Source organism: Polyodon spathula, chromosome 16, assembly GCF_017654505.1.
Source record: "Polyodon spathula isolate WHYD16114869_AA chromosome 16, ASM1765450v1, whole genome shotgun sequence".
Classification (NCBI taxonomy): Eukaryota; Metazoa; Chordata; class Actinopteri; order Acipenseriformes; family Polyodontidae; genus Polyodon; species Polyodon spathula.
Window position 1 is genome coordinate 35,872,720 of NC_054549.1, and position 25,271 is coordinate 35,897,990.

The 25,271-nt window shown below is 37.3% G+C and overlaps 1 protein-coding gene across 1 annotated transcript in view; it reads left to right on the top strand.

Annotated features, from left to right (window-relative positions):
• The first annotated feature begins 8,230 nt into the window (after positions 1-8,230).
• Positions 8,231-25,271, top strand: part of LOC121328825 (voltage-dependent L-type calcium channel subunit alpha-1D-like) — a 90,505-nt gene continuing 73,464 nt past the window's right edge. Inside the window, exons 1-3 of the mRNA XM_041273914.1 lie at positions 8,231-8,952; positions 10,800-11,118; positions 12,597-12,702. Coding sequence (XP_041129848.1) covers positions 8,925-8,952; positions 10,800-11,118; positions 12,597-12,702 — 453 coding nt within the window. The 5' untranslated portion in view covers positions 8,231-8,924. The remainder of the gene's footprint in view (positions 8,953-10,799; positions 11,119-12,596; positions 12,703-25,271) is intronic.

Below are 25,271 nucleotides of genomic sequence, written 5' to 3' on the forward strand. Positions count from 1 at the left end.
TGGTTTTATTGAAAACCAATGTTTTGACTGAGCAAAAAACAAACAAACAAACATTTAAAATGAACTCTTATTTAGTAGACGCGCGTTCCCCCCTTTCTTTTTACAGTTGGGTAATCAATCAGTGAAAGCCGGAGCAGGGCTTATGCGAGAAGGTGTGTGTGTAATTTAAGTGGTCTGCCACATTACAAACTGAAAAGGCAAATCTGAAAAATTTGCATATTAAGTGAATGCTGTATAATCTTAGAAAACCTCCATTGTGGTATGTAGTAGGGAAAACATGCCATCAAACACAGTAAATATATTCACAGACAGTTTTGGTAAAGAATAGCCAAATACATGGGTAAAGCACAGTGAAACCATGGTCGACTTTAAAATGACAATGCAAACTGACCATGCTACACTTTTAGATGGTGGCTTTATTGTGATATTTAAAGCTGGTCAGTTTTTCAGAACTGCAGTCTTTGTCTTCGTAACTTTTGTATTGTATATACTTAATAAAAGATACAGTCCCCAGTAAGGCAACAGTATCTGCTTGATGGCTTTTGAAATATAACATTTTGAACAGTGATGTGATAGCAAACATATATTAAAATATATATTTTTTTAAACATTCTTCAAAATGCAGCACTTTGCCTTATTTTTACAGCCCTTTATCCATGGACTGTTTTCCTATGTTGGGTGCCAGGTGTAGGTACCCTGTAGCTGTGGTTGTGTGTTACCATAGTTATTATACCTAGCTCATCAGCCACACTGCAGCATATTTAAGAAGACCATGCACTGCAACAGCAAGATGCATTTCTTCAGAATAAGATCATCAAATGTAACTTTAAGGCAAATGTGCAGGATGGAAAAGAAAACAGTCTTTAATACATGGGTAAAAATTGCACTGTAACTGTGTGGTTCACTGGTTAAAGATACAAGTTTATAACCAGGAGGTCCCTGGTTCAAATCCCACCTCAGCCACTGACTCATTGTCTGACCCTGATCAAGTCACTTAACCTCCTTGTGCTCTGTCTTTGGGGTGAGATGTTGTTGTAAGTGACTCTGCAGCTGATGCATAGTTCACACACCCTAGTCTCATATCTTGGAAAGTGTTTTGTGATGGTGGTCCACTATGAAAGGTGCTATATAAAAATAAAGATTAAACTCAAATAAGAGGTGTTACCTTGTGAATGTGTTTTTAAACAGCATTTGAACATTCACGTAAGTTACTGTTGAAAGGGGTTATTGGAGAACTGGGTTTATTCTCTCTCAATGCCATGTCTGGTCAGCACTGTTTTCAAACCAGTTAGCATGTCTGTTTATGTTTTGAAGCTGGTTGATGCAAAAAACATGATAAAGTTCAGATAGTATGATAGAAACACAGTAAATGCAAAGATTACCAGACCCCCTTTGACTAAATCAACACACTATAAAACATGGAGCTGCAAAAACTGTTATCAAATTTTAAATGGGCTTATTTCACAGCTTATGTATGTTTTTTTTTACCATGCTTGTCTGTGCTTTGCCATGCTTGTACTATACTTAATACATTTGATTGATTTTACCATGATATGCCACAGCAAACCTTTACAACAGCTATTCAGTGTTTGTCGTTGCTGCAAACGTGTGTTGAGTTTAAATAAACAAGTTGGGCAACCAATAAATATGTGTGTTCAATTCAAAACTATTAGCGATCTTTAGAAAACCAGTTCATTTTATATTAATTGACTGAAAAAGCAACCACATTGAGCATCTTGTCTGTCAAGGAGTCAGACAAGATGTTTTAGGGTTTTTTTTTACCTTAATTTATCCTGGAGGACAATAAGATCATCATATAACAGACTTCTCTAGCACACTGTGCCCAACTCAGCCACCTGCTAATTTACCATGGAGCCCCGTGGCGTGGAGATGAAAATAGACACAGCACAACCTTTAAAAAAAACACAGACCTTGACATTCAGTCCTCTTGTGTAATACTGACTTTCTCAGAAAAAAAAATCTGCTTCTAACAGTGCCTGACTAGGTTTTTGACCTCCCCCTTTATTCACTATTAATGAGATCATTTCATTCTCAGCCAATCAAAGGAGATTAGGAGGAGTGAGCACTGAACCAGTTTTCTGACTGAGGTAGATCCTGCAGCACCTACACTTCAATTAAAAGCTTAAACAATGGACAAGGTCTTGTGCATGCAACTCTGTTCCTTTTTTTCCCCTGTTGTCCATTGTCATGAAAGATGTTTCTGTTCTGAATGAATGTTACACACGGCCCGTTACAGACTATAATAGGACTGTTTAAATGAGTTTAACCCTGTTATTAAAATGGGTGACTGCTTCACAACTCCTTATAAACCAGAGCATTAGGACCAGAATAGAATCAGGTTTAGGGATGTAACTCAGAGTCACACAAAGTCCAGATAGCATGATTTAATTTTGTTTTTCAAATAAACACTTCCAGCCTGTGCGGAGGGATGAAATAGGTCAGAGGCAGCCCTCCTTTACTCAAGAACATTAGAAGGATTAATAATTCAAAGATTATCTCTTACAAACAATTATCTGGTGCAGACAGGTAATCCAATATCCTGCTACCTCCCAGCTTGGAGTGCCATTTATTTCATGATTACGGGAAGAAGTGTGACAAACATTTCTGCTTTTTTGTGCTACTGTCACACACACAAAAAAGATGAATGGTTTTATTCCTTGTGCTTCCAGAACACTGAGGTGAGGCCACGTTCATTTTTCAATTTCAATGATATTTCATTTGTGTTATAACCTGGACTACAATTAATGTGGCTTAGATACTGTTTCGTGTAGACAGAGTGATATATAGAGGGCTGTGAATGGGAATGCATACAATATCTGCAATGCTTAGTTACCAGTAACACAGCCATTGCTTGCCTTGTATTGCACGTATGCCTGAGTAGCTTCATATGTGATAGTTCTACACATTCAGATTTGGTATTGTATTTTTTGGCGTAATGGCTTCCAGTCTTTTTAGGGGTTGTGTTGCTCCAATTTATTTTTCAAAACATCAGGAAAGCTAAAAGGCACTTATGTTAGGCTGTTAGGTGTCCTTTGCAAAATCTGAATAGTTTTAATGGAAATCTGTGGTGTGTTGCCAATTTTTGTCTACATTAATAATTTTAATATTACTAACAATCTTGGGATGAAGTGTTTAAAGTTATCGAGAAACACATGTATTATTAAGTGATATATTCAGGTAGCATTAAGGTCCATTCTTCAGACTTGTATTATTGTTTTTAAATAAATTATCAAAGGTTACCTACATATTATTTGGTAATAGGGTTGCCACCTGGCCCCATAATTCCAGAACACTTTGGGACGGGACAGGGTTTTAAGTTGCCCTTAAACTGAAAGAAATGAACAAATTAATTCACTAAACAAATTCATTATCTTAATTATCCGAATCATTGTGATAATACAAATCTTCCAAAAAAAAAAAAAAAAAAAAAAATAATAATAATAATAATAATAATAAAACTCTAGACTAAACATTTGTTTTGTAAAATTAATATTTCAGTTATCAATATTTAAAAGTTACTGTTTATATCCTGTTAATTAGTAATATATAGCCCTAATTTACACAGACTCTCCCAATTAAATAATAACACTGATCAAGTGTTCACGCTGTCTGGTGTCAGGAACAGTGAACTGCTTCTCAGTGTTAATGATCTGAGTGGGAGAAGGCTGTTAGAAACTATAAAGAAACTTTAAAATATATATTTAAAAAACTATTAATAAAATAAATAAATATTGATGATGGTACTTATTTGTTTAATTTGTTAAAAGCTATTATTGTATTATCATGCTGCCTCAAGATAATTAATCACCAGAATCAATTTAGCAAAGGTTTAGTGCTCAATTCACATGTTGATTTCTTTCAGTTTATAGGCAATTCAAAATCCTGTTCTGCATCGCAGTGTTCTGGAATTATGGGGCTAGGTGGCAACCCTATTTGGTAATGTGGTGTAAAGTTAGAATATATCAGGAAACACCTGAAGCAGTTCTTTTTTTGTGGTGCTTATCAGTGACTTGCTTAGCAGTATCTAGAAAAACTGTGTATTAAAATGCTTTACTGCTTCATAGTTCTGTACAAGCTAGTGTAAAGCCACACAAGAACACATATTGTAAAAACCAATTTGTATTGCTTATATTTAGAGGGTGACTGGGTTGATATTTATTGTTATTCAAAAACTAGGAACACTTTCAAATGACATGTTTATTTTAAATGTAGCCAATATAAAATGTCAGTTAATGTCAGCAAAGCAGGTGTATAATAAAGAGATTAAATAGACAAGGTACAACTACTACAGTAAGACTACTGGACCTCTACAGGACTGCTACAGGCTGTAAACTAGCCATAGTCCAGTTCACTGAAAATTATTACAACAGTTTAAAATAACTTCAAACAGGGTCAAGCTTTTGGATTAAATAATATTATTGACATGTAATACCAGGTTAGCAAAATTAATTCGGATATTGTATTATTATTATTATTATTATTATTATTATTTATTATTATTATTTATTATTATTTTAAATGAAAAACAAAAACAATTCTTTTTCTTCATTTGAGGGAACCGTTACTGAATGTAATGCTGGCCCTTTAAGACTCCCAGTGAAACTGTTCGTCAATATCAGTTAGCTTTGCGAGCTATAAATACAGTCGTCTGTTACAATCAGTAACATGAGAATTAACCCCTTTCCCTTCCACGACTGTTAGAAATGATTCAGCTATTTCAAATGCATTTTACAACAAGTAAAGCAAAGTAAAATGGAAAAAACTAATCTGTTTTACTTAGTTATAGTATAATTCCTGGGTAGCAGAAAGTTCCAGATGCAGTAGTAGTTTGTAATAGGATGACTCAGCTAAGGCTGAAACAAAATACTAGTGTTCCATATACAATATCATCTCCAGGGGTGACAAACTCCACTCCTCGAGGACCGCAGGGTCTTTTGGTTTTCATACCAACTTAAGTTCTCAATTAACATAATTAATCTCATTATTTGTTCAGTTTGACATATTTAGTATTTCTCAAGGTCTTTTACAGTTGATGGTTTTAAAAATGCAATTGATTCACCTATGAAACATTTTGAGTCAAGTGTTAAATGTGTCCAGTTAATCAAATAATTTGACCAATTAAGTAATTGAGCCCTCGCGTGGAGCCAAAGCCAGAAGACAGTGCAGCCATCCATGGGCTGAGTTTGACTTCCGTACTGTGTCACATGAAACAGCAGTGTGACTATTTAATGCAACTAAAGCAAAATGCAATTATTATTTTATGCGTATGTATTTATTTTGCAGCAGTTTTTATCTAAGGCGACTTACATGTGTTAAAACAGGGCAATACACATACTGAGCATCAAAAGAAGCGTATCATTTATATTTGAGCATCAAAAAAAACTTATCACTTACATTTGAGCAAATGTATCACTTACATTTGAGCATCAAACCAAAAACATGTATCACTTATATTTAGATAAAATTCACTAGATGTGATTGAAAAATAACAAACTCTGTTTTAGAGCTGGTGCAGTGACTTTTTATTGTGTTGATTAACAATTACCATCAGGAAAATGCTGCAAAATGACCTGTCGATCTTGGTGGGCAGGTGTTGTGATGGTCTCACCGTTCGTGGCCTGTCATAGTGTGTCTGGTTATATACCGTCTTGCAAGTTTGAGCACCCAAGACCCACCGTGCCTCAGTACACTGCCCTAATCCAGCCTCCAACATGCTAATTGCACAAAGGCGCTGCGCTGTCTTGGCACACGTGCCATATTGGTGTTTTTCTGTGATTTTCATTATTGCTTTTATTCAAGCTTGCAATTCAACAGCTGAAATCACTCGATATCCAGTGTCCAATCAACTGTCTCACTAATTAGGGGATTAAGTGCATATGGATGAAGTGGCTTACATGAGCATAAGAATTCCGATATTTTTCAGAAAACAAATTCTGATATCAAGTCATGTAAACACGGTTTTCGGAAAACCTCACCTAGAAATTTCCGAATAAATCTCGAAAACTAACAAATTGTATATCATGTAAACACACTTTTCGTAAAACTTATTCCCATAGCGTGCTGCACATGTGCAAACTTTGGCCTTCATTCCTGCACGTGGTGTTAGTAAACAGGGAAAATAATAATAATCTGTAGTCAGTCTACATGCATCCATTTGTCTAGTTAGGGATAAAGTAATACATTTGTTAAAGTCCTTATGTACCGTATTACTTCAATTTGGCACCGCGGCGTTTATTTTAAATTGATCAAAATGACTGCGGCGCTTAAAAGAGGGGAGGGTGACCTTTTCTGTAATACGATAGCCTACCTATATGAAGCAGCGTGTGTGGCTAACATACTTTGACTACAGTACATTTATGGGTGACAGTTACCGAGAGCCTCTTAGGTGGGAGTTGGAGGGTCAGGGGAGTCTGTACCAGCGAATCAGGTGTGTGTATTGGTTGTTAAGGGGCGGGACAACGCTGGTGTGGCAGTTAAATCCAAGAGTGTGACCTAGATGTTTTTCTGCACCAAAAATTACCTCAGAATATTAGTTTGATTTCTGTAAAAACTACAATATACCCTACTCGGTTATTTTTTTATTCACTTAACTTCTTTGTTTGTAATTTTCTCTGCAAGAGAAACCTAAACTAAATCTTCTCATAGACAGTAAGCACATTGTTTTTAAAGGATTGAATGTGGGAATTGCAATAAAACAAAACAACAAAACCACCTATAAGAACTTCAGAAGGACTGCTGTTCTGTACGTAGTTTATCTTACATTTTCTTTCAGAACTGTACTACCAAATAAAATGTGCTTACTATGTGTTTGCACATTAGTTTGTAATTTACATGCTAGATTGAGGCTCCAGTCTCTTCGGGAAAGTTAAAGTTTAATTCGAGGGCGAGGCGAAGTTGAAGTAATACGGTATTTGTTAATAGTCCATACTGAAGCAGCACATGTTTTCCATCTTTAAAATGACGTGATAATTTAAAATAATGTCTGCAAAAGAATCTGGTACCGGTAATATATAACAGGGTGAGCTGTTAGAAAGGCGGATTGCACATTGTGGGGAATCTGAATAGAGGTATAGGACAGGAACCTCTGAATTTAAGACCTGACACTCCGGTAAGCACTATATTGAATTGGTCTCCGTTCTATCGCAATATGGAACACGTTAGGGTAGTGCAATAGTGCAAGCATAGTGCATCAGCTGAGGATCCAGTGACGTGATGCTGAGGTCAGGCAGATACAGGAGGGGTAGATCAAGGTAGATCTCCAAGTGCATTCTAAACAGGTGAGTCTTGAGAACTGTAAAATTCACTTAGAATCTAAGAGTTATATCATTTCTTTCCTGTTTATATTTGTATCCAACAACATCACAAATACAAACAGGAAAGAAATGATATATTTTGTATAGTATTTTATCAGTTGTAATATGCACATAGAGAGATAAAGCCAATGTGTCCCCTAGTACTGCCTGCTACTAAATCGTGTCCCGTGTGATAGCTCTTTGTATGGTCTATCTGCAATGAGTTTAATCGTATTCATAGTTTAAATTGAGATTCTAACACTATATTAAAAATCTTTCACTCCTCGCTTCAAAGAATCAGACCCCATTTGACAAGCAGCAAATGGAAAGCGCTGCCCTTGACAAACCATTATTTTCTAGGTTTAAAGCCTTGCTCGCATTTATTTATTTATTTATTTATTTATTTATTTATTTATTTATAACAAAAAAAAAATGCTGCAGTTCTCTTTGTACCCGGTAGAGAGCAGAAGTTCGACTTTTTAAATGCTATGTTAATAAACTCAATTCATTCTGATCACACGTGACATTTAAAACCAGTTTGGCGTCATCTCTCTTTTGGAGATCTGTTAAAAGACCCTGCATGTCCATCCTTTGTATTATTATTATTATTATTATTTATTATTATTATTATTATTATTATCCTATTTGTTGGAAAGTCTATACGGAGACGATGTCAGCTGCACTGCTTACTCGGTTATATAACCAAAATCATTAAAGCCGATTTATAGTGGCATTTCCGTAGTGTGCCAGAGGCGCTGGCTGACACCGTGTGCCCACCCTCACTCCGACACCAAGCAGGGGAATCGGTTATAGATCAGAGCAGGTTCCAATGTATGCCTCCCCCTCCCCCAAAACGCAATACTATCTATTATGTTTAAGTCAAAACTTATCAGAGATCAAGATTTTCCAGCTCTGTATTTCTCCTGCCCGGTTGATTTATTTACTAATATGGCGATTCTTTATTCATTAATTTATTTTTAATGTCGGGCTGTAGCAGGTCTCTATAATTGTAGCAGGTCTCTATAATAAATGCGCATCCCACCGTTCTGCATCATAATCACATTGGAATAATGGACCGAGCGACCTGCTCGACTCGGAGATGATGATTTTCTTCCTCGTTGAGTGACAGCTGTTGCTTAGAAAGACACTGAAACGTCACCCCACAGGAACACAACCACATCCCCAATACTACAATTCAATACCATCTCCGTACAGAAGAAAAAACACAGCGGACCCGCTGCCAAGGAACGTTTTCTGCAGTTTATTCAAGGGGATTTTACAAAACGTTTTTATTTTTTTAATGACAGCCTTGGAACGGAAAAATAATTTAAAAAAAGGCTTGCATTTCATTCTCCACGACTGGATATTTCTTTCATTTTTTTTTTTTTTTTTTTTGATAGAATCGTGAGAGTTGCTATGAAATCCATCTTGTAAAGCCAGCTCCCGGATGTTGCTATATTATAATGCTGGCTAAAACACCCAGGGATGACTGTTATTGGAATCGCTTGTCTCAATAACATGGGGGTCGGATGAAGGGGAAAAAAAGAAAGAAATATCTATATATATGTATATTGTTTTTTTTTTTGTTTAAGTATTAATGAGGAGAAGAGAATGCATGAACTAGAGACACGGAACGAAGGTAAAAACACTGTGCTGTGGGCTCTGTTGTAATCAGTTGACGCTACTACAGACGAACTAGTGGAAAGGTTTAATTAATGCATGTGTCTCTATTGCCCTTAAGCTAATGCCTTTTATTGTGCTGTTTGCGGCTCGACCTACGTTTTTCTTTTCATTTTCTTTTGCAATGACAATACAGATTTTGTTTTCTTTGAAACTGTGGAAAGGACAGTCAGCTGGATGTTGTATTGAGAAAAGGTAGGAAATACAAGAACGAAAACTTACAAAAGTTAAGCTACTCAGTAACAGTTAATTTTCAAGGGTCTGTAAATGAACTAATTGCATGACTTTTCTATCCCATTTCATGATCTTTCTATCTAGAATTTAGCTAAAATGCAAATAATTCTAATACATATGCTATGGAGGTAACCTAGATCAAGCTTATGGGTTAAAACATATATATATATATATATATATATATATATAATATTATATATATATATATATATATTATCAAACTTATATATTATATATGTATGGGACAGTTGTTGGACTTTAGGGTCAACACAGTGTTGAGCCTTTTTAAATTGTGTTTCGTGTCAATGTAAGCGAAACCCTTCTTAAACAGTCCATTTGTAACCTAACCATAGCACCAGCTGTTTCGCTGTGCGCTCTTCGCAGTGTCATTTGATGTAGCCACATTTACACCTCACTATTTGGCGAACTGACGTCTTATTCGTCGTTTTTTTTTTCTTTTTTGTTTTACCTGTAATGAAAGCTCTTTAATTTTCGTCTATCTGAAGTTTTTTCCTCCTTGAAGAGATACAGGGTAGGTGATTGAATTCGTTTCGGTTTGGTCTGGATCTTTCACCGTGTACAGACAATATGCCTGAAGTATCACCGCATCCTTACTGTATTCGCGTCGAGTAGACTGCTAACTGTAAAAATAACCTTCAGAATAGCATTCTAAAATGCGCTTGAGTACAAATTTTGGAAAACGTTAACATACAATATGCATTTACTGCTGCTGTCTGTTGTTAGATAATAAATACATAAATAAATACTGCCTTAATTATAAAAAAGGACGACGTTGATTACACCTGGCATGATTTATGTGAATCTGATTAGCGTCGTTCAGCAATATTTATATAGGTTTGTGCCTTTTTTTATACAACGTGCATGGATTTATATTCTTGAACTATTCCATGCTAAATTGCTAGAATTCTTTGTTTTTGTGCATTCTGTACGAGGCCTGGCGGTTCAATTACACAACTGATTGGAACAAGTGATTGCTGACAGCTTTGAATTCACGCAGTTACTGTGGATGCGCTTCAATGAGATGTGTGTGTGTCATGCTTTGATATTGTGATGCACATTGCATAACGTTTTCCGTTTAAAATAATAATAATAATAATAATAATAATAATAATAATAATAATAATAATAATAATAATACAGAGGATGTACATGCAGTGTCATTTTAATAGATCTGGACGCCAAACTGGTTTTAAATGTCATGTGTGATCAGAATGAATTGTGTTTATTGTCAGCTGCCATCCATCTGCCCTCCACTGAACTCACCCACACTGTGACACTGTTCTGTGTGGACAGCAGGCACCTACAGTCAGCAAGGACAGAGGTGTAAAACAGGTACTTTTATACCAGCAAACAAATCGATATTTGACCATTCTTAGACTGTCTTTAGACTCCAGGCTGGCGCATATTAGACCTAATATCTAGCTTGTACCTAATGGGTCTTACTTTCTCGATTTATCATGGTGCTTGTGGCTATGAAGTGCTCTTAGTTGTATTCTGTATTCTGTTTGTGTTATTGATTATGTCCTTTTGTTTTTTTTTTTTAATTTGCAGGGGCGAATTATGCCAGCAGCGGCAGAGTTCCTCTCCCTGGTGACGCACCAGGCCTTCAGTCAAACTGCTCTGCACCGCCCAAGTCAACTGCTCTCTCCTGGCAGGCAGCGATTGATGCTGCTAGACAGGCCAAGGCTGCACAAACCATGAGCACCAACACCCCCGCACCTGTCGGATCTCTATCCCAAAGAAAACGGCAGCAGTATGCCAAAAGCAAGAAGCAGGGCAACAGTGCGAACAGCAGGCCTCCCCGAGCACTGTTCTGTTTAACTCTCAACAACCCCATCAGGAGAGCCTGTATCAGCCTGGTCGAATGGAAGTATCCTTTTGTGTTTCTCCTGGATGTAATTTTTTGCTATGTGCATGAGGGATTTGCGACACGGTAGGAAAACAAACCACACATCGGCCGCACGCTATTGTTAAGTAGTGCAGAACTGATCAAATACTCATACTATTGCTTTTACTGTCTGGAATAAGTTCAGACCAGAGCTGGCCAGAGGGAATATGTAACCCTATATATAGAGAGAGAATAATGGCTGGCAGCTTGTGTATTGTAATACTGTAAACCCATCAAGGGGCTCTGATGGATAAAAAAACAAACAAGTTCTCGGTTCCCAGTAGGTAATTGCGTTGCTAATTTAATGTACTGATAAACTTAATTTGAACTAAGTGGGTATAATGTGTTTTTTTTTCCTATGATTTGCAGCTATCAGCCACTGATGGATGTTGTTAAAGCGATACATAAATAAATAAATGCTTTTTAATATCAGTTCCTGAAGCAGTAGAAGGTCATATTAATGTAAATCACTAACTCTAACGCTAGTCTGTAGTATACATATAAAAACAGCCATCCCCAGAGCACAGTGTGTGGATGTTAAATATGATCTTGTATGGTTTGAACAGCTGTCATCGTTCAACATTCCTACAAACACGATTGAGGTGACGGGTACAAATGAATATCGTATTTACTGTAGGGATTCAGAAAGAGAAAAGGGATTGCTATTTAATGTGCATAGTTCTCAACCAAACATTCAATATTTAAATCGCTATGGAAACCATACCAGGATGGATACTCTGCTAAAGTATCAGCTCACTTTTTTCATGGGTGTTTTTCCATTCTTCTCCCAGGGTTGTGCACAAGTGTGAAGCTACACTGTGATGCTGTGCAATGCAGGTTGAGAAATAACACTTTCTCATTTTCTCTTTTGTCTTTTTTTCACGTTGCACTATGCAGAGAAATATGAAGTGAATAATACAGAGGTTTTAATTGTAATCCCATGACTGTCTCTCTGCACACTAATTGCTCTAAAATCCCACAGTACAATAGGTGTTGGAGACAGACTTGCATTCTTAAAGAGCTGCGTGGAGGAGTAGAGCAGTAGAAAATCGACCAGGAGCTTTGATATCAGATTGAATTTGACCTGTGCTCTTGGGGTTTTGTAAAACCCTGGTAGAATAACACAGCAAATGACATACATTCAAATGAGGTTTGCATGATATGCTCAATCAGCCCTCTGTTGGCAGTGAAAATGAGGCCTTTTTTAAACTGTGCTTTCATATTCACAGGAGGCTGCTGCAGGTTAACACCACCTGAACTAATTTCACGAAACACCTGCATTGTCATCGGAGCAGATCTCCTGCCTCTCTATTATGAATCCTTAAAACCTCACCCACTATCCAGGCCCGGGGGCAGAATTTCCATTGCAATCATTTGACATTTGTATGTATAGGCCTGAATGTTATATGTGATTATTGTATTGCACAGTTGATGTATAATTTCCTTAACCATATGCATAGGCCATTTGATATCTTTATTTTAATCGCAATTTTTGCCAACTGCGTGGCCTTAGCTGTTTACATCCCTTTTCCCGCAGATGACTCCAATTCAACGAATCATGATCTGGTGAGTGTTCCTGGTTTCTTCTGTTTTATTTTGCATGGTTAAGTTGACTTTCCAGTGGTACCACAGTTGTAAAAACACTTTGCTGTATCTCATGAGCGTATGCCCTACCATCCCATTTAATAATGGTGCATAGGCCCCCATTCATCCAAGCTATTTTCTTCAAAACACACCATTTTTGTGAAAGGAAAACGGTCATGAAATAAGTGGGAAACATTGCAGAAGAATCAAGTGAACTTATTTCCTTTTTAGTTGGGTAACATTTCTGTAGTGTTGAAGAGCTTTGACAAATAGAAGGCACAGTGTTTTAATTGGGGCATGGTTTGGAAAAGGTGGTCGTTTGTTTGTGTTTGCTGAGTTGACTGCTGAACTGTATATTTGCTGTTGTATATTCCTGTCTGCTTTTTGACATGTTGGTTTTCTGCTAAGCTGAGAAACAAAATGGCTTTCCACAATATTTTTCCATTTTCTTTCTTGAGAAATATGCCTGTGGCGTATCTTTTAAGAATATACAGATGGACAGAAGTTTAATGCAAATGAGTCTGTCCTTTACCAATTACCAAAGGTTCATCAACAAATTCTTTGAATTTGTTACCGTAATATTCTTACCACTTTTAAATATTGAATACACTGAGTACTAAGAGATTTTGTGAGCAAAATATACTTTTGAACCACCACTTGTTATCGGTTTGCCAAGGTGAAGCTCATTATACACTCTTCCATTACAAAAAGACAAATGATTGAGTAGAAGCTAGAACTGCCAATTGAATTACATTTGATCAGAACCGTCCAGTCCTGGTCTGCCTACATGCTCAGAGAGGAGCGATTGCGTTATTTATCCGGAGCTGCCTCGAGGCTGTGCCATCTGCATGACACACAGTGGACCACGCGGTGACTTTAGGCTATGCGTCATCTGGACATTATAGACATTGTGTGCCTTGCAATCAAATTAGCATGAAATGGAAAAGCCAGGGCTTAGTGCGTGGCGCTGTGCTTTGAATCAAAAACCAGGAGGCAGGGGTTTCATGAGTTCACTGTGTGTGCCCTCCAATTAGAATGAAAACCAGCCCCCCCCCAACTCAAAACATCCCAGTAACACCAACCCTGGGTCTGCCACAGGAAGTCTGCCTTTACAACTGCTCAAGAACAGGCATGGCCCCTCCAGCCCATGTTAGCTATGCTGTCCTTGTTAAGACTAAGGGTTACAGGCATACACAGACCACATCCAATTATTATACAGTCTAAAAATTCAGAATAATGTTTCTGGGTAGTCGAGGCCAGTTCCACTGTCATATCACAAGGGCTATTCGTTCACATCTATGTCTGACTGTGAATACTACTGTATACAGTCTGGAAAAAAGTGTGTCGTACCAACACAATGTAAAATCCAATTAATTGGATGTTAATCTCTGGCAGTTGCACACTGTTGACAGATCTAAACTTATTCAGCAATTTATAAACAGACAGTTCCAATTACAGAGCTACTGCAGCCTCATTACGCAGTGGATTTAAAGAGAAAGGCTTTATAGGCTATTTAAAAAGCCTGCTTTTCAAAGAAACTTCTATTTGCCTGTAACCAGAAGTCTGAAGTGACGATTATATAAGTATAAGATTGCAGAATTACTTAGTAAAACTGCCCTGATCAAATAGAAATAAATGTTTGCTCTGAATTGTAATACCTTACAAAGGAAAAGTATTGATTTACAAATTGAACGATTAACCTTTTAGAAGATTTTACAGACTCAGAGTCATACCTTTCTTAATCTGATAGAAGAATGGTCATTTTGATAGCTTCTGTTTTTCAGAGCATGCTGCCCTGCCTGTTTTGATGCAGACTGAAAGATTGTCTGATTGTGTCTTGTTTAATACTATTTGTACCCGCTTCACTAATTAGCTAATGACACTTACAGTTAGTTTGGTATTGGTTTTATTTTACTTTTCACTTTAGCCTTAATGGGGTGATTTCTTATGCTGCGCATGTTTGAAAGAGATTGTGCATCCCAGTGGGGATTTCATGAATATATGTCTACTCCTTCATAAAAGTTTACCATAGTAAAAGCATAACACAATGAAAGCATGGTAAATCAGTACTGTAAAGACTAGCGAGGTATGGTAAAGAATATTAAAAGAACATGGCAAACCAGGATAAACTATGTTAAATGCACAGTATAAGGGAAAACTGCAAGAATTCCCTGCTACAAATACTGTGCTAAACTTTTAAGGGTTATTACTTTATCTTTTTAGTTGTGTTCTTTATGACTTCCTAATCCAGCATCCACTAGTCCCTGTCAGAGTGTTGAAAAGTTGCATTGTCCATTGTATATGTTGCACAGTGTTGCAGATATATAGTCTCTGGTAGGACTGTTGCAAGCGTCTCTTACCTCATGAATCAGCAGGAATGTTAAAAACGGACATCTCTTTCCTCCCAGAATGTAGGAAACAGAATTATTTTTATAGAGACTGTGAAAAGTAATTGTTTACATTAGGTAACATCATTCATTCCCAGATACCAAAGTTGACGTCCATTTCCCACAATAATCGCACACTGGTGATTTTTATAGTGCCTCATTGTCTGTGTAGAAAAAAATAAACATTTTCAGCATATCTCTGCTGTGATAGTACCATAGATTCCTGAAAGTGGTGTTTTTAAGTTTTATTAACTTTTTAAATATGACATTGTATATACTATCAGCACTACATTTAATTAAACAAATACATTTTGGAATTCTCTGGGGCTGCCATTCAGAAGCTATACCTTCTGATGACTATGGTGCCACCTTCATTTTGATTTAATCCAAGCCCCAGTGGAGAAAGGGGAATACTTAAAATGGCCAATAGGACATGTATGAAGGTTATCACTGAGAACAATTTCCCTTGCATGTCTGTCAAAATCCAAGATCTCATTTTGTGGGTTATTTTAAAACCTGGGATGGATTTTCCGCTCCACTAACTGGCTTCCTGCATCAAGAGTAAATCGCTGTAGAACGAAGGCTCCCACAGCGTAGCTCTTGCAGGGTAACTCACACGGCAGTGCTGCGTGCGCAACTCATAATTAATGTTGTGCTTCATTCACCCTCAACACCCCTACCATGAGACCATAATACCCCACAAACCTTAGGTTTAGGTTATTGTTGTGTGTATTTAAAGTTTTGGCCAGTACCCCATGAACCTTAGGTTTATGGTTAGATTATTGTTATGAAATAAACTTTGATTTAGTACCTAAATTCATCACCTTTCTCATGTGATCGCGCTGTAGCATATAATGATATTACGAGTTGCGCCAGCAGCACTACCCTGTGTGAGCTGCCCTGTGTGAGCTATGCTGTGGGAGCCTTTGTTCTGCAGCAATACTCTCTCTTGCATTGACAGTGAACCTTAATACCAGGCTTAAGTTGTTTGCTTACTGCACCAGATGTCTGTGACCGGAACAGCTGTTTTTCCTTCTTAATGAGACTGCACTGTACCTTCTTCCTCTGCTGAGCGAATGTGAGGAAGATAGAGCTGAGCTGTGCATACGCTGGTCTGTTCCCCACTGCAGCAGGTTTAATGAGCTGTGCATACGCTGGTCTGTTCCCCACTGCAGCAGGTTTAATGAGCTGTGCATACGCTGGTCTGTTCCCCACTGCAGCAGGTTTAATGAGCTGTGCATACGCTGGTCTGTTCCCCACTGCAGCAGGTTTAATGAGCTGTGCATACGCTGGTCTGTTCCCCACTGCAGCAGGTTTAATGAGCTGTGCATACGCTGGTCTGTTCCCCACTGCAGCAGGTTTAATGAGCTGTGCATACGCTGGTCTGTTCCCCACTGCAGCAGGTTTAATGAGCTGTGCATACGCTGGTCTGTTCCCCACTGCAGCAGGTTTAATGTGATTTCTTCTTTTTAATAGTGTGCAGTGGACAAGCGACAAGATTCATTTTTGGGGTGGGTTGGCTGTAAATAAATTAGGACACAGGGCTGCATGTGTGTCACCGAATGACTGATTTGTCCGATTCAATGGCGTGCAGACGATATCAACCAGTGGTAGCAATGAGGACTTTTTGCCAACCTCATTAAAAGTTTGACTTTCTTGCTGTGAAGAAGTAATTAAGATCATGATGATAAAATGTGGAAACCATCCTGTGCCTTCTCAGATGTTAAAAGAAGCTGTTGTGTGCAGTTCACCTCATTGTGCTTTTGTTAATGAGCAGTAAAGCCCATGATCCTATAAACACCAAAGGTTGTACAGCATAGGAGATTTGCTGGGATTGTGCAGTATATGTTTATTGTGTTTTCCTCCCTGAATATTCATATGACAGTTTAGAAAGCTCGGAATAGTGGCTCTCGAGTGGCTCATCCAGTAAAGGCACTCTGTGTGGCGTACAGGTTGTGCCCTATAGCCCTCCAGGCTACAGAAAACAGTCCTCTGGAGATGACAGAAGTAATGAGCCAAAGGGGTTGAAGTGTAACAGAACACCTTGCAGTTTTTACAACAAATGCATTACTTTACCATTGCTGCTTTCCTTGTTGCCTGCATCACAGCCATAATATTTTCAACACAATATTAACTGTTTTGAATTTTTTGTTCACACATCATCGCAGGTCATAAATCACCTGAGAGTTACTGTGCATTTCTTAACTTTTACTCAACAGCCTCCACCAGGAGAATTTCTCTTATAAACATTGCAGTGAATCCTGAGAGTCTGTTCTGTATACACTGCCATGTTTATAAAAGAGGTTGAGGAATGTATTCCCCAAAAGTCAGGATTATGCTGAAAAGCATATCACTGCAATACAGATAATGCAGAAAAGATCAAAGGTACAATAATGCTTTTTGCAGAGTATATTATGGCACTAAAGCATTGCTGAAGGAATTTTGTTCCTATCAAATACTTGGTTGAGAGCTGTTGTTTTGAAAATATTCTGTTAAATTAATTTTCTGGCCGTTTCCCACAGGAATCTCACACGCTAGTGATCTATAGCGCAGTGTTGTTTATATAACTACCACAACATCAAGATTCAGCGTAGCATCACGAAAGCAGTTCTTACGTTTTGAAAATCGTCAGCCATACTGTCACTATTACAGTTAAATTCGACTTTTAAAAATAACTTTTACATGTCTTATAGGGCTGTTATTCCCTTATAAGCTCATGTTGGGAATATCCACTGTATTAGCTATTTCCTGTAAAATGATCTGTATAACCAGTAGACAATTTGGAAAAAGGCCTTTCCCATTTTAGCTTCTGATTTTAGCTTTTAGATTTGGCAAAACCGTCTCCTACTGCAGTATTAGCCAACGTATAACAGCTTTTAAAATGTGTCACGAAGGTTTGAATAGTCATGTCATAAATGTATCTATTGGTAAGTGCTTGGAGTGGCTGTGAGTCTCATTTGCCCCATAAAGCAATTGCATTCTCATTACAAGAACACACAATAGCACCATCTCTTAAATATGGATTTGACTACAGAGCTATACATGTAGCATTGTATAGCCACATTTTTATGTGCTACTGTGTGTTTGTGTTTTGTACATTTAGAGAATGCCAGACTCAAACCTTAATATTCCAGGACAAGCTATGAAAGAGTTCTTCAATGATGTCATTGACCACCATCGTGAAATCCCTCTTGAAAGCCCCTGGTTCAGCAATGCTTAAAGTTGAACATGGCAGAGATTGGCGTAGCTTTTTATTGTGAACCGTAGCTTCAAATAAAAACAAAATCAACAACACATAAAACAGAGGCGCTGATTTGCATTTATTATATTTACATATTGAGGAATTGAGGAATCGACAATGTAGTCAATTCTATGGCAACCTCAAGTCTTACCTCGACCAGCTTGTGAAAATGCATTTTGAAAATAAATTATTATATGTCATATATGCAGCATTATAATGTGCCTCTAAGTCTTATTAATAAAGCTTCAGTAAATACTGCAGTTAATTCAGCCTATCAGCCAGGCAATGCAAGAGAAATGTCCTTGTAGAGGACACAGGGCTTCACCTCTGAGATTGGCTTTAAATCTGCCCATAGAACTGGGGGTCTTAGCCGATGTTGTCATCGTTGTCGTCTTCTTTTACTTCTTCTTCTTCTTCTTCTTCTTCTTCTTATGTCTAAAAATATCTCTTAGCAGGGAAAGATGAACAACAACCTACTGAGTGTATAGCAGTGTGTTTGTTAAATGTATTTTTTATCTATCTGGGCCAGCAAACCATTTAAGTGTTTAAGATAGAAGCCTGATGCTTTGAATTTTGTCCGCTCTCATGGCATCAGAGGCAGCTGGGATTAACCTTGGAGCTGGCAGCTTCTCTGGGTCTGTGAACATGCTCAGTGAATGAGGGTCACCAAGGAACCCTTGGACGTCATTGATTTCTAGTTGCTTCTTCAATAGTGGTTGTCCTAGTACTTAAAGCAGCTTTCCCAGGTGCATAGTTAAACAGTCACTTTCCCTGGTGCTCTTTTAATTAGGCTGCCAATGCTGAATGGTTCTTGGAGGGATTACTGATTACCTTTTCAGTTTAAAATCAATAATGATGTAGCAGCTGGGCTTTCTCTCATGCAGAGCCATGTTTGATTTCAGGTCCCCTGGCAATGGACCAAGTTGTCTTGTTCATTAAATAAGTGTAAACCACGGAAACACAGCCTTCACCAATGTAAAGCAGTCCTTTTTAATATTCTGCTCGGTATAGAACATTACGTTGAGGTTAAATAGTATACTTTTCTCATCAATTAACATAAAGAGCTTTGCATACGCAAACATGCCAAGAGGAATAAAACGATTGCAAACCAGCATGAAAAGCCATGTTAACAAAGATGATTTTAACAGACTTTGTGATCCTCAAAGCCAGTTCCTATATCAGTTGCCTGTCGTTATAAAGAGCAAGGCGACCGGCGATCATCGCTGTCGCATCGCCGTGCAGTTTATGGTGTCGCCAGACAATCGCCCTGCTCCAAAACGACAGTCGTTAGCAGCGTCGCTGGGAGTTCAAACCAACTGAACTTTAACCTCATCACTGGCCTTGTTGGTTAAAATATATTCTCTGTATAATTATTAGTTATCCCTACCTGTGTGCATGTGCTGTGCTTGACATGTGTTGGTACCCATCATACACAGACCGCAGTCATTTTTTTATATATATATATATATATAATATATATATATATATATAATATATATATATATATTATATATAATGTGTGTATGGGTACACCATAATATTTTAGTATAAAACATGTTAGACAATACATCCCTACTAGTCTACGAGCAGAAGTTTTTCTTCAAAAACCAGTTTTTGGTTGTAAGTATTCAGATCACGTAACATTGCACCGTGACTCTGCATATAAATGTCACACAGTGCACAGTGTACAGCCTACCTCTGTAAATCGCTTTTTGATATTAATAATAATAATAATAATAATAATAATAATAAATAATAATAATATTATCTTCTATTCTGCTCAAATCCTTCCCAGGTTAGGTATAGCTACAGCATCTCTGTATGTTTGCAGTGCTCTGTCGCTGAGTCTTCAGTTTACAAACCGGCCTTAAAGCACATGACTGGCAATTAGGGTTAAAGTCAGTCCTACAGCTATGGCATCACCTAGAATTTTAAGATTGAGACTGAGGGGAAAAAAAAAAAAAAAAATTATAACCTATAACATCATTTTGATATTTTATTTAACATCATGTAATCAAAGAATGAAATTGCAAAAGTCTAATGGAATGTGTTATGTGTGCCACATTTGCAGTTGGATGGAATAAATCTTCCTTGTAACTGCGCTTACACAGTAGAGAGTGATGTAGTCATAAGAGCTCCAGAACTCAGGGCTCAGGGGATAAAAAAGAAATTAGGTGTGCAATCTTAAAAAAGAAACCCAGCCATGGCCCCCAGCCAGCTGTGCTACAGCCAAATCCGATATCCCACTGTATTCACAGTTATTGTTATCTTCACTCGGTCAAGGGCCAGAGGATTGCCGGTGTATGGAAATATGTGGGGGCCTCCTTGACCCCAGTTAATTTAGAAAGCGAGGCTTGTGATTAGGTTTTCAGTTAGTTATTCATTACCATGGTGATTATTTAAATGAGTCAGGAAGACAGCATAGCTATTAACTTTTGAAAATGTTCAACACGCATTGAACCAATACAATTTCCTTGTGTCTCCGCATGAGCAGTGCGTTGTGGAATGATTTTGGATGCTGTGCATTTGAAGCGTTATATAAAGAAGAAACGCTATCCTGACCACATTTTTACAGTCGACGTGTGCTGTGTAAAATCTTTCATTTTTTCCCTTAATTTCCTTTTTCCAAGCTATTAAATCCTTTCAGCTTTCACAAGTGTGGCTCAGGGACCTCGGCTTTGTGAAGCCCTTTGTAAATGTCAATATTGTATGTCTAGCTGTCTGTTTTGCAGTGTCGGACCCCATTAAGTGCAATGCTAGGAGAAGCCAGGATGGTCTTGTTTATCCTCTGATCCATTTTCTTTTTAAAGTCGGACTTCTTTTGACAGCTTCATGTTTAATTCAGAGTACCGTTATAAAACAGTCCACTTTCTGTGTCCTGTTCTGAAGGCAGTAGAGTGCTCTATACTAGAATGCGGGAATAAGGATTAATGATTATAACTATAAATATAGTATAAATATGAACTTTACAAGCCTTTGGGAGAATTAGAGTAAAAATACCTTTTCTTTAAAGAGTAAGAAGCACAAAAGAAGACCTTTTTAATATTTGTTTCCCTATATAAAATCATTAGCTAATGTTGATTATACAAACTGGTTTTGTGAAATGTTGCATCTTTATAAATGTACACACATTTACTTTACAACCATGACCCTGACCCTAACCCTAACCTCAGTTTGAAACTGAATTTGAGCCCGACCCTGAACCCTAATCCTACCCCCTAACCCTAATGTACAAATTCACTAGGGTTACATGGATTTACAGATGTATCCCTAACCAAATCCTAACCCTAAAATCTGTAACCCTGTAAGTAGGCCTCTAAAATAAATACAATCAATACAAGGTCAAAATAAAGGTATAATACTGGCCCTTTTAATTAAAATATATATATAATATATTATATAGATATATATATATATATTATATATAATATATATATATATCTATATTTTATTATGGAGATATCTTCAAGGGTCAGTTTTGGCTTTAATAAAATCATAATTAATAAAATATGAATAAAATTATAAAATTAATTTAGGTCAGCCTTGTTTTGTCTCCTCATGCGAGGTTTGTAAACAGCTATGTTGCTGTTGGGCTTTGCAGATTTAAGCTTCCATTTTATGGCAGGAACAAGGATTATTTATCTGAATTGCAATCAGAGCTATTGTGTGCCTGTTATGCAAATTCATGTCATTTTCTTTATTTCGTCTGTCTGGTTTCTGGAGTATTGTATGCAAAGTATTTTTTCACTTTGGCTCTGTTTTATCTATTTATTTATGCACCTGAAGAGGAGATTATGTTGATGTAGAAGGACGTTTACTTTGTGACCTCTGCTTTCTAGATTCCTTTGGCAGCGATCCTTGCATTTTCAAAGCTGCCAACCAGAACCGTGTTGTTCATGTTTCTAAATGAACAAACAGGAATCTGAAATTAATATCCATTTTCATTTGTTTTTAAGAGAGAGTTCTAAGGAAAGCACAAGTTTTTTTTATAACTATAATTTTACTATATACTGTAATATGTATGGCAAAGTATAAATGCTATGTATGTATTCCTGTTGCAGGGGGTGGCAGTGACTCCTGTTTGCTATGTACAGTAGTTGGTCATTTCTTTGTGTTCTGGATCCAATACTGTGTACTCAATGATTTTACTCAAACATAATGCTACTATATATCAGAGTCGTTTAGATGAGCAAATCCTTGCTGTGAAATTCACTATCCTTGTACATTATTTAATGTCAATCATCTGTCAACCACTGAAACACTGATAAGAGCCCAAACAAGGATCTACATGGACGTGGGTTCCACATTTCAGCTTCGTAATTGCTTGCTTTGTTATTTGCGTGTGGGTTGAACTATTACAAAGACACCTAGTGGGAAGGTGAGGCTGTTATCCCCAGCCCATATTGTATCCATGTCTGTGGTGAAGGCCATTAGGGGACCCACCATGATGATTCACTCAAGCATATTTAAAAAAAAAAAATAAATAAATAAAAGATTAATAATTTGTTTTTAACTTTATTTGACGCGGTAGCTTGAAATAAATAGTTTATTGTTCAATGTTGTTTATTATGAAAAAACAACAATGATGATATTTCTGATTCCGAAAGCGGTAAGTGTAAGGTGATGCCATAGCAATGGCCAGCGCTGTACCTGTCTGAACTAAGTGCACTCTGTAAACACACTGCATCTGGCCTGGAATGACGACTGTAGGTTAGGCAATTAACTGACAAAGGAAATGGAACATAAAGCACTGTTTGCCATTGTATTGCTGAACTGCAGCTGAACTACACATGTTTGTATAAACTATGTAATTTAATCAGATGGCAGTTTTGTGGATATTTGGATTACTGATGCTTTATCTGAGAAGGTTGTTTGCACAGGTACGTTTCTGTTTTGTTCAGTACGGCGGTATAAAAGTTAAGCCAGCACACACTGGGATATCAGTTTACTCAGCAATCACTTTCATCACAGGGAAGTTGCCTTTCTGCTTTTTGGTTCAGTGACACATGTTTGGTGCATATATAGTAGAGGTGGAACTTGCTGAAAGTTAATCAAAAGTCAAAATCAGAAACAAAACAAGAAAGCTGATTGACAACCGTATTGAAACATCTCTATAATGCCCTGATTTTGTAGAATCAACTGCACGTTGATGTTGTACCTTGGAGAGTTCCCCATAGAACTCATTGGTCTGTTTGAAAGGCAGAAAGTTCACAGGGCTTTTAAACAGGACGATGAATGAAGCCGTTTCTCATGTGTGAACTTCAATATTAAGCTGTAAAGGACATCTGGCAGTAAAGCAAAGTGAGACCGTGATAAGGGAGAAGTGCACACTGTAAACTGAGTATTTTTGTTTGGTCATTGTGCTGTGAATTTTTTGCCAGGAAAATGGTTTATATTTCCTTGAATATTTCCGCTGAGGTCAGATATCACACAGTGCTTTGGAATCCAAACCTTTAGCACTTTTCATCTTGTCATTTTGAATGTGCAAAGAACAGTCATTAACTGTGGTTTCAAGAAATATTATTTATGTGATAAAAGGGTGCAGGTTACTTATTGTGTCTTCAATAAAGCATATTTTTTATGCAGTGTTACTATTTAAAGCACAAAATAGTAAAAAAATCTGCTATGTAGTTCTGAGATTTTCTTCCAAGCAGGGCTTGTTGGACAGTTTTTAGAGTTCCTCAACAGCTGAAGTCTGCCTGGCCTTGATTCTGTAATGCAAGGGTTTTTTTGTGTGTATGTGTATTTACTGACATCATGCTAGGCATTAAAGATCTGCAAATTCAATAAATACAAATAAATTCTTATTTGAGATTTTAAAAATATTAAATATTGCGATCATTGGGATTCAGAATCTCGAATTATCACAGTCTGATGTCCTAGTGGTCTACTGGCCTTATATTGTTTCTGAATTTAAGAACCTTGTCCCTTTTTATTGCAGTGTAAAAGAGGGCAATTTGTCCTTGCATTTATAGATCTTCTCCGTCTTGCGTGTAATTAAAGTCACCCATTATCTAACATCAATGTCTTTCTCCTCGGAACAACTGCTACACACCCCCAAGGGTTTAAGGTGGCATCAGTCAAATGATTAAGTAAGGACAGACTTTGAAGACAAATATGTTCAAATCTACAAGTGTATTTAACAAAAGATAGTACATTCAATAGCTCCTCAGAATCAATAGGCACAACATAATAGTGGTAGTAAATTATACTGGCAGCAATAAATTTCATGATTTTAAATCACAGTATATTTAAGTCATTTATGTTGTGAGTTTTTCCCTCAAATCAATAGTTTTTTGGAGACACATTTGGTGGCAGTAGCAAACACTACCCAAGTAACTCATATATAATGTGAAACTTGCATTTAACACTCAGACATGTTTCCATTTTTGAACGGGTGCACATTATAAATGATGGAGTGGCAGTCTACAACAGATTAAAGATGATCAAACTTTACTTTATGACTAAAAACTGACTTTAAGGTTTGCAAACAGCGCCCAATATGTCAGAAGCGCTGTTCCTAATTTACACATAGCTCTATGGACCTTACAGGTTTGAGTGGGCTTGGAGTGATAGTTGGAAACAGAAAGGAAGTGCAGATATTTCAGTACGTTTCATTTATTTATTAAAAAAATGTTGTGACAAATTCGCTGACGCCTGTCGCTGTATGTTTTTTACTGGTTTGGAAGGTTTCAGTTTTGTTTTGCAACTCCTGTGTTCTAATTCCTCTGTACCATGTCTGCTTGCCTCCAAGCCTGCTGTATCCCAACATGTACATTGGGCTGACTACCAATCCATTGATATTTGCAGCCAGTATTCCATTTCTGAGGGATGGAATTGACTTTGAAACATGTGACCCTCCCAGAGCACCTGCCAGGAGGCTGCAGCCTAATTAATTAGCAGCTGCACTTTGAATGGTCTGT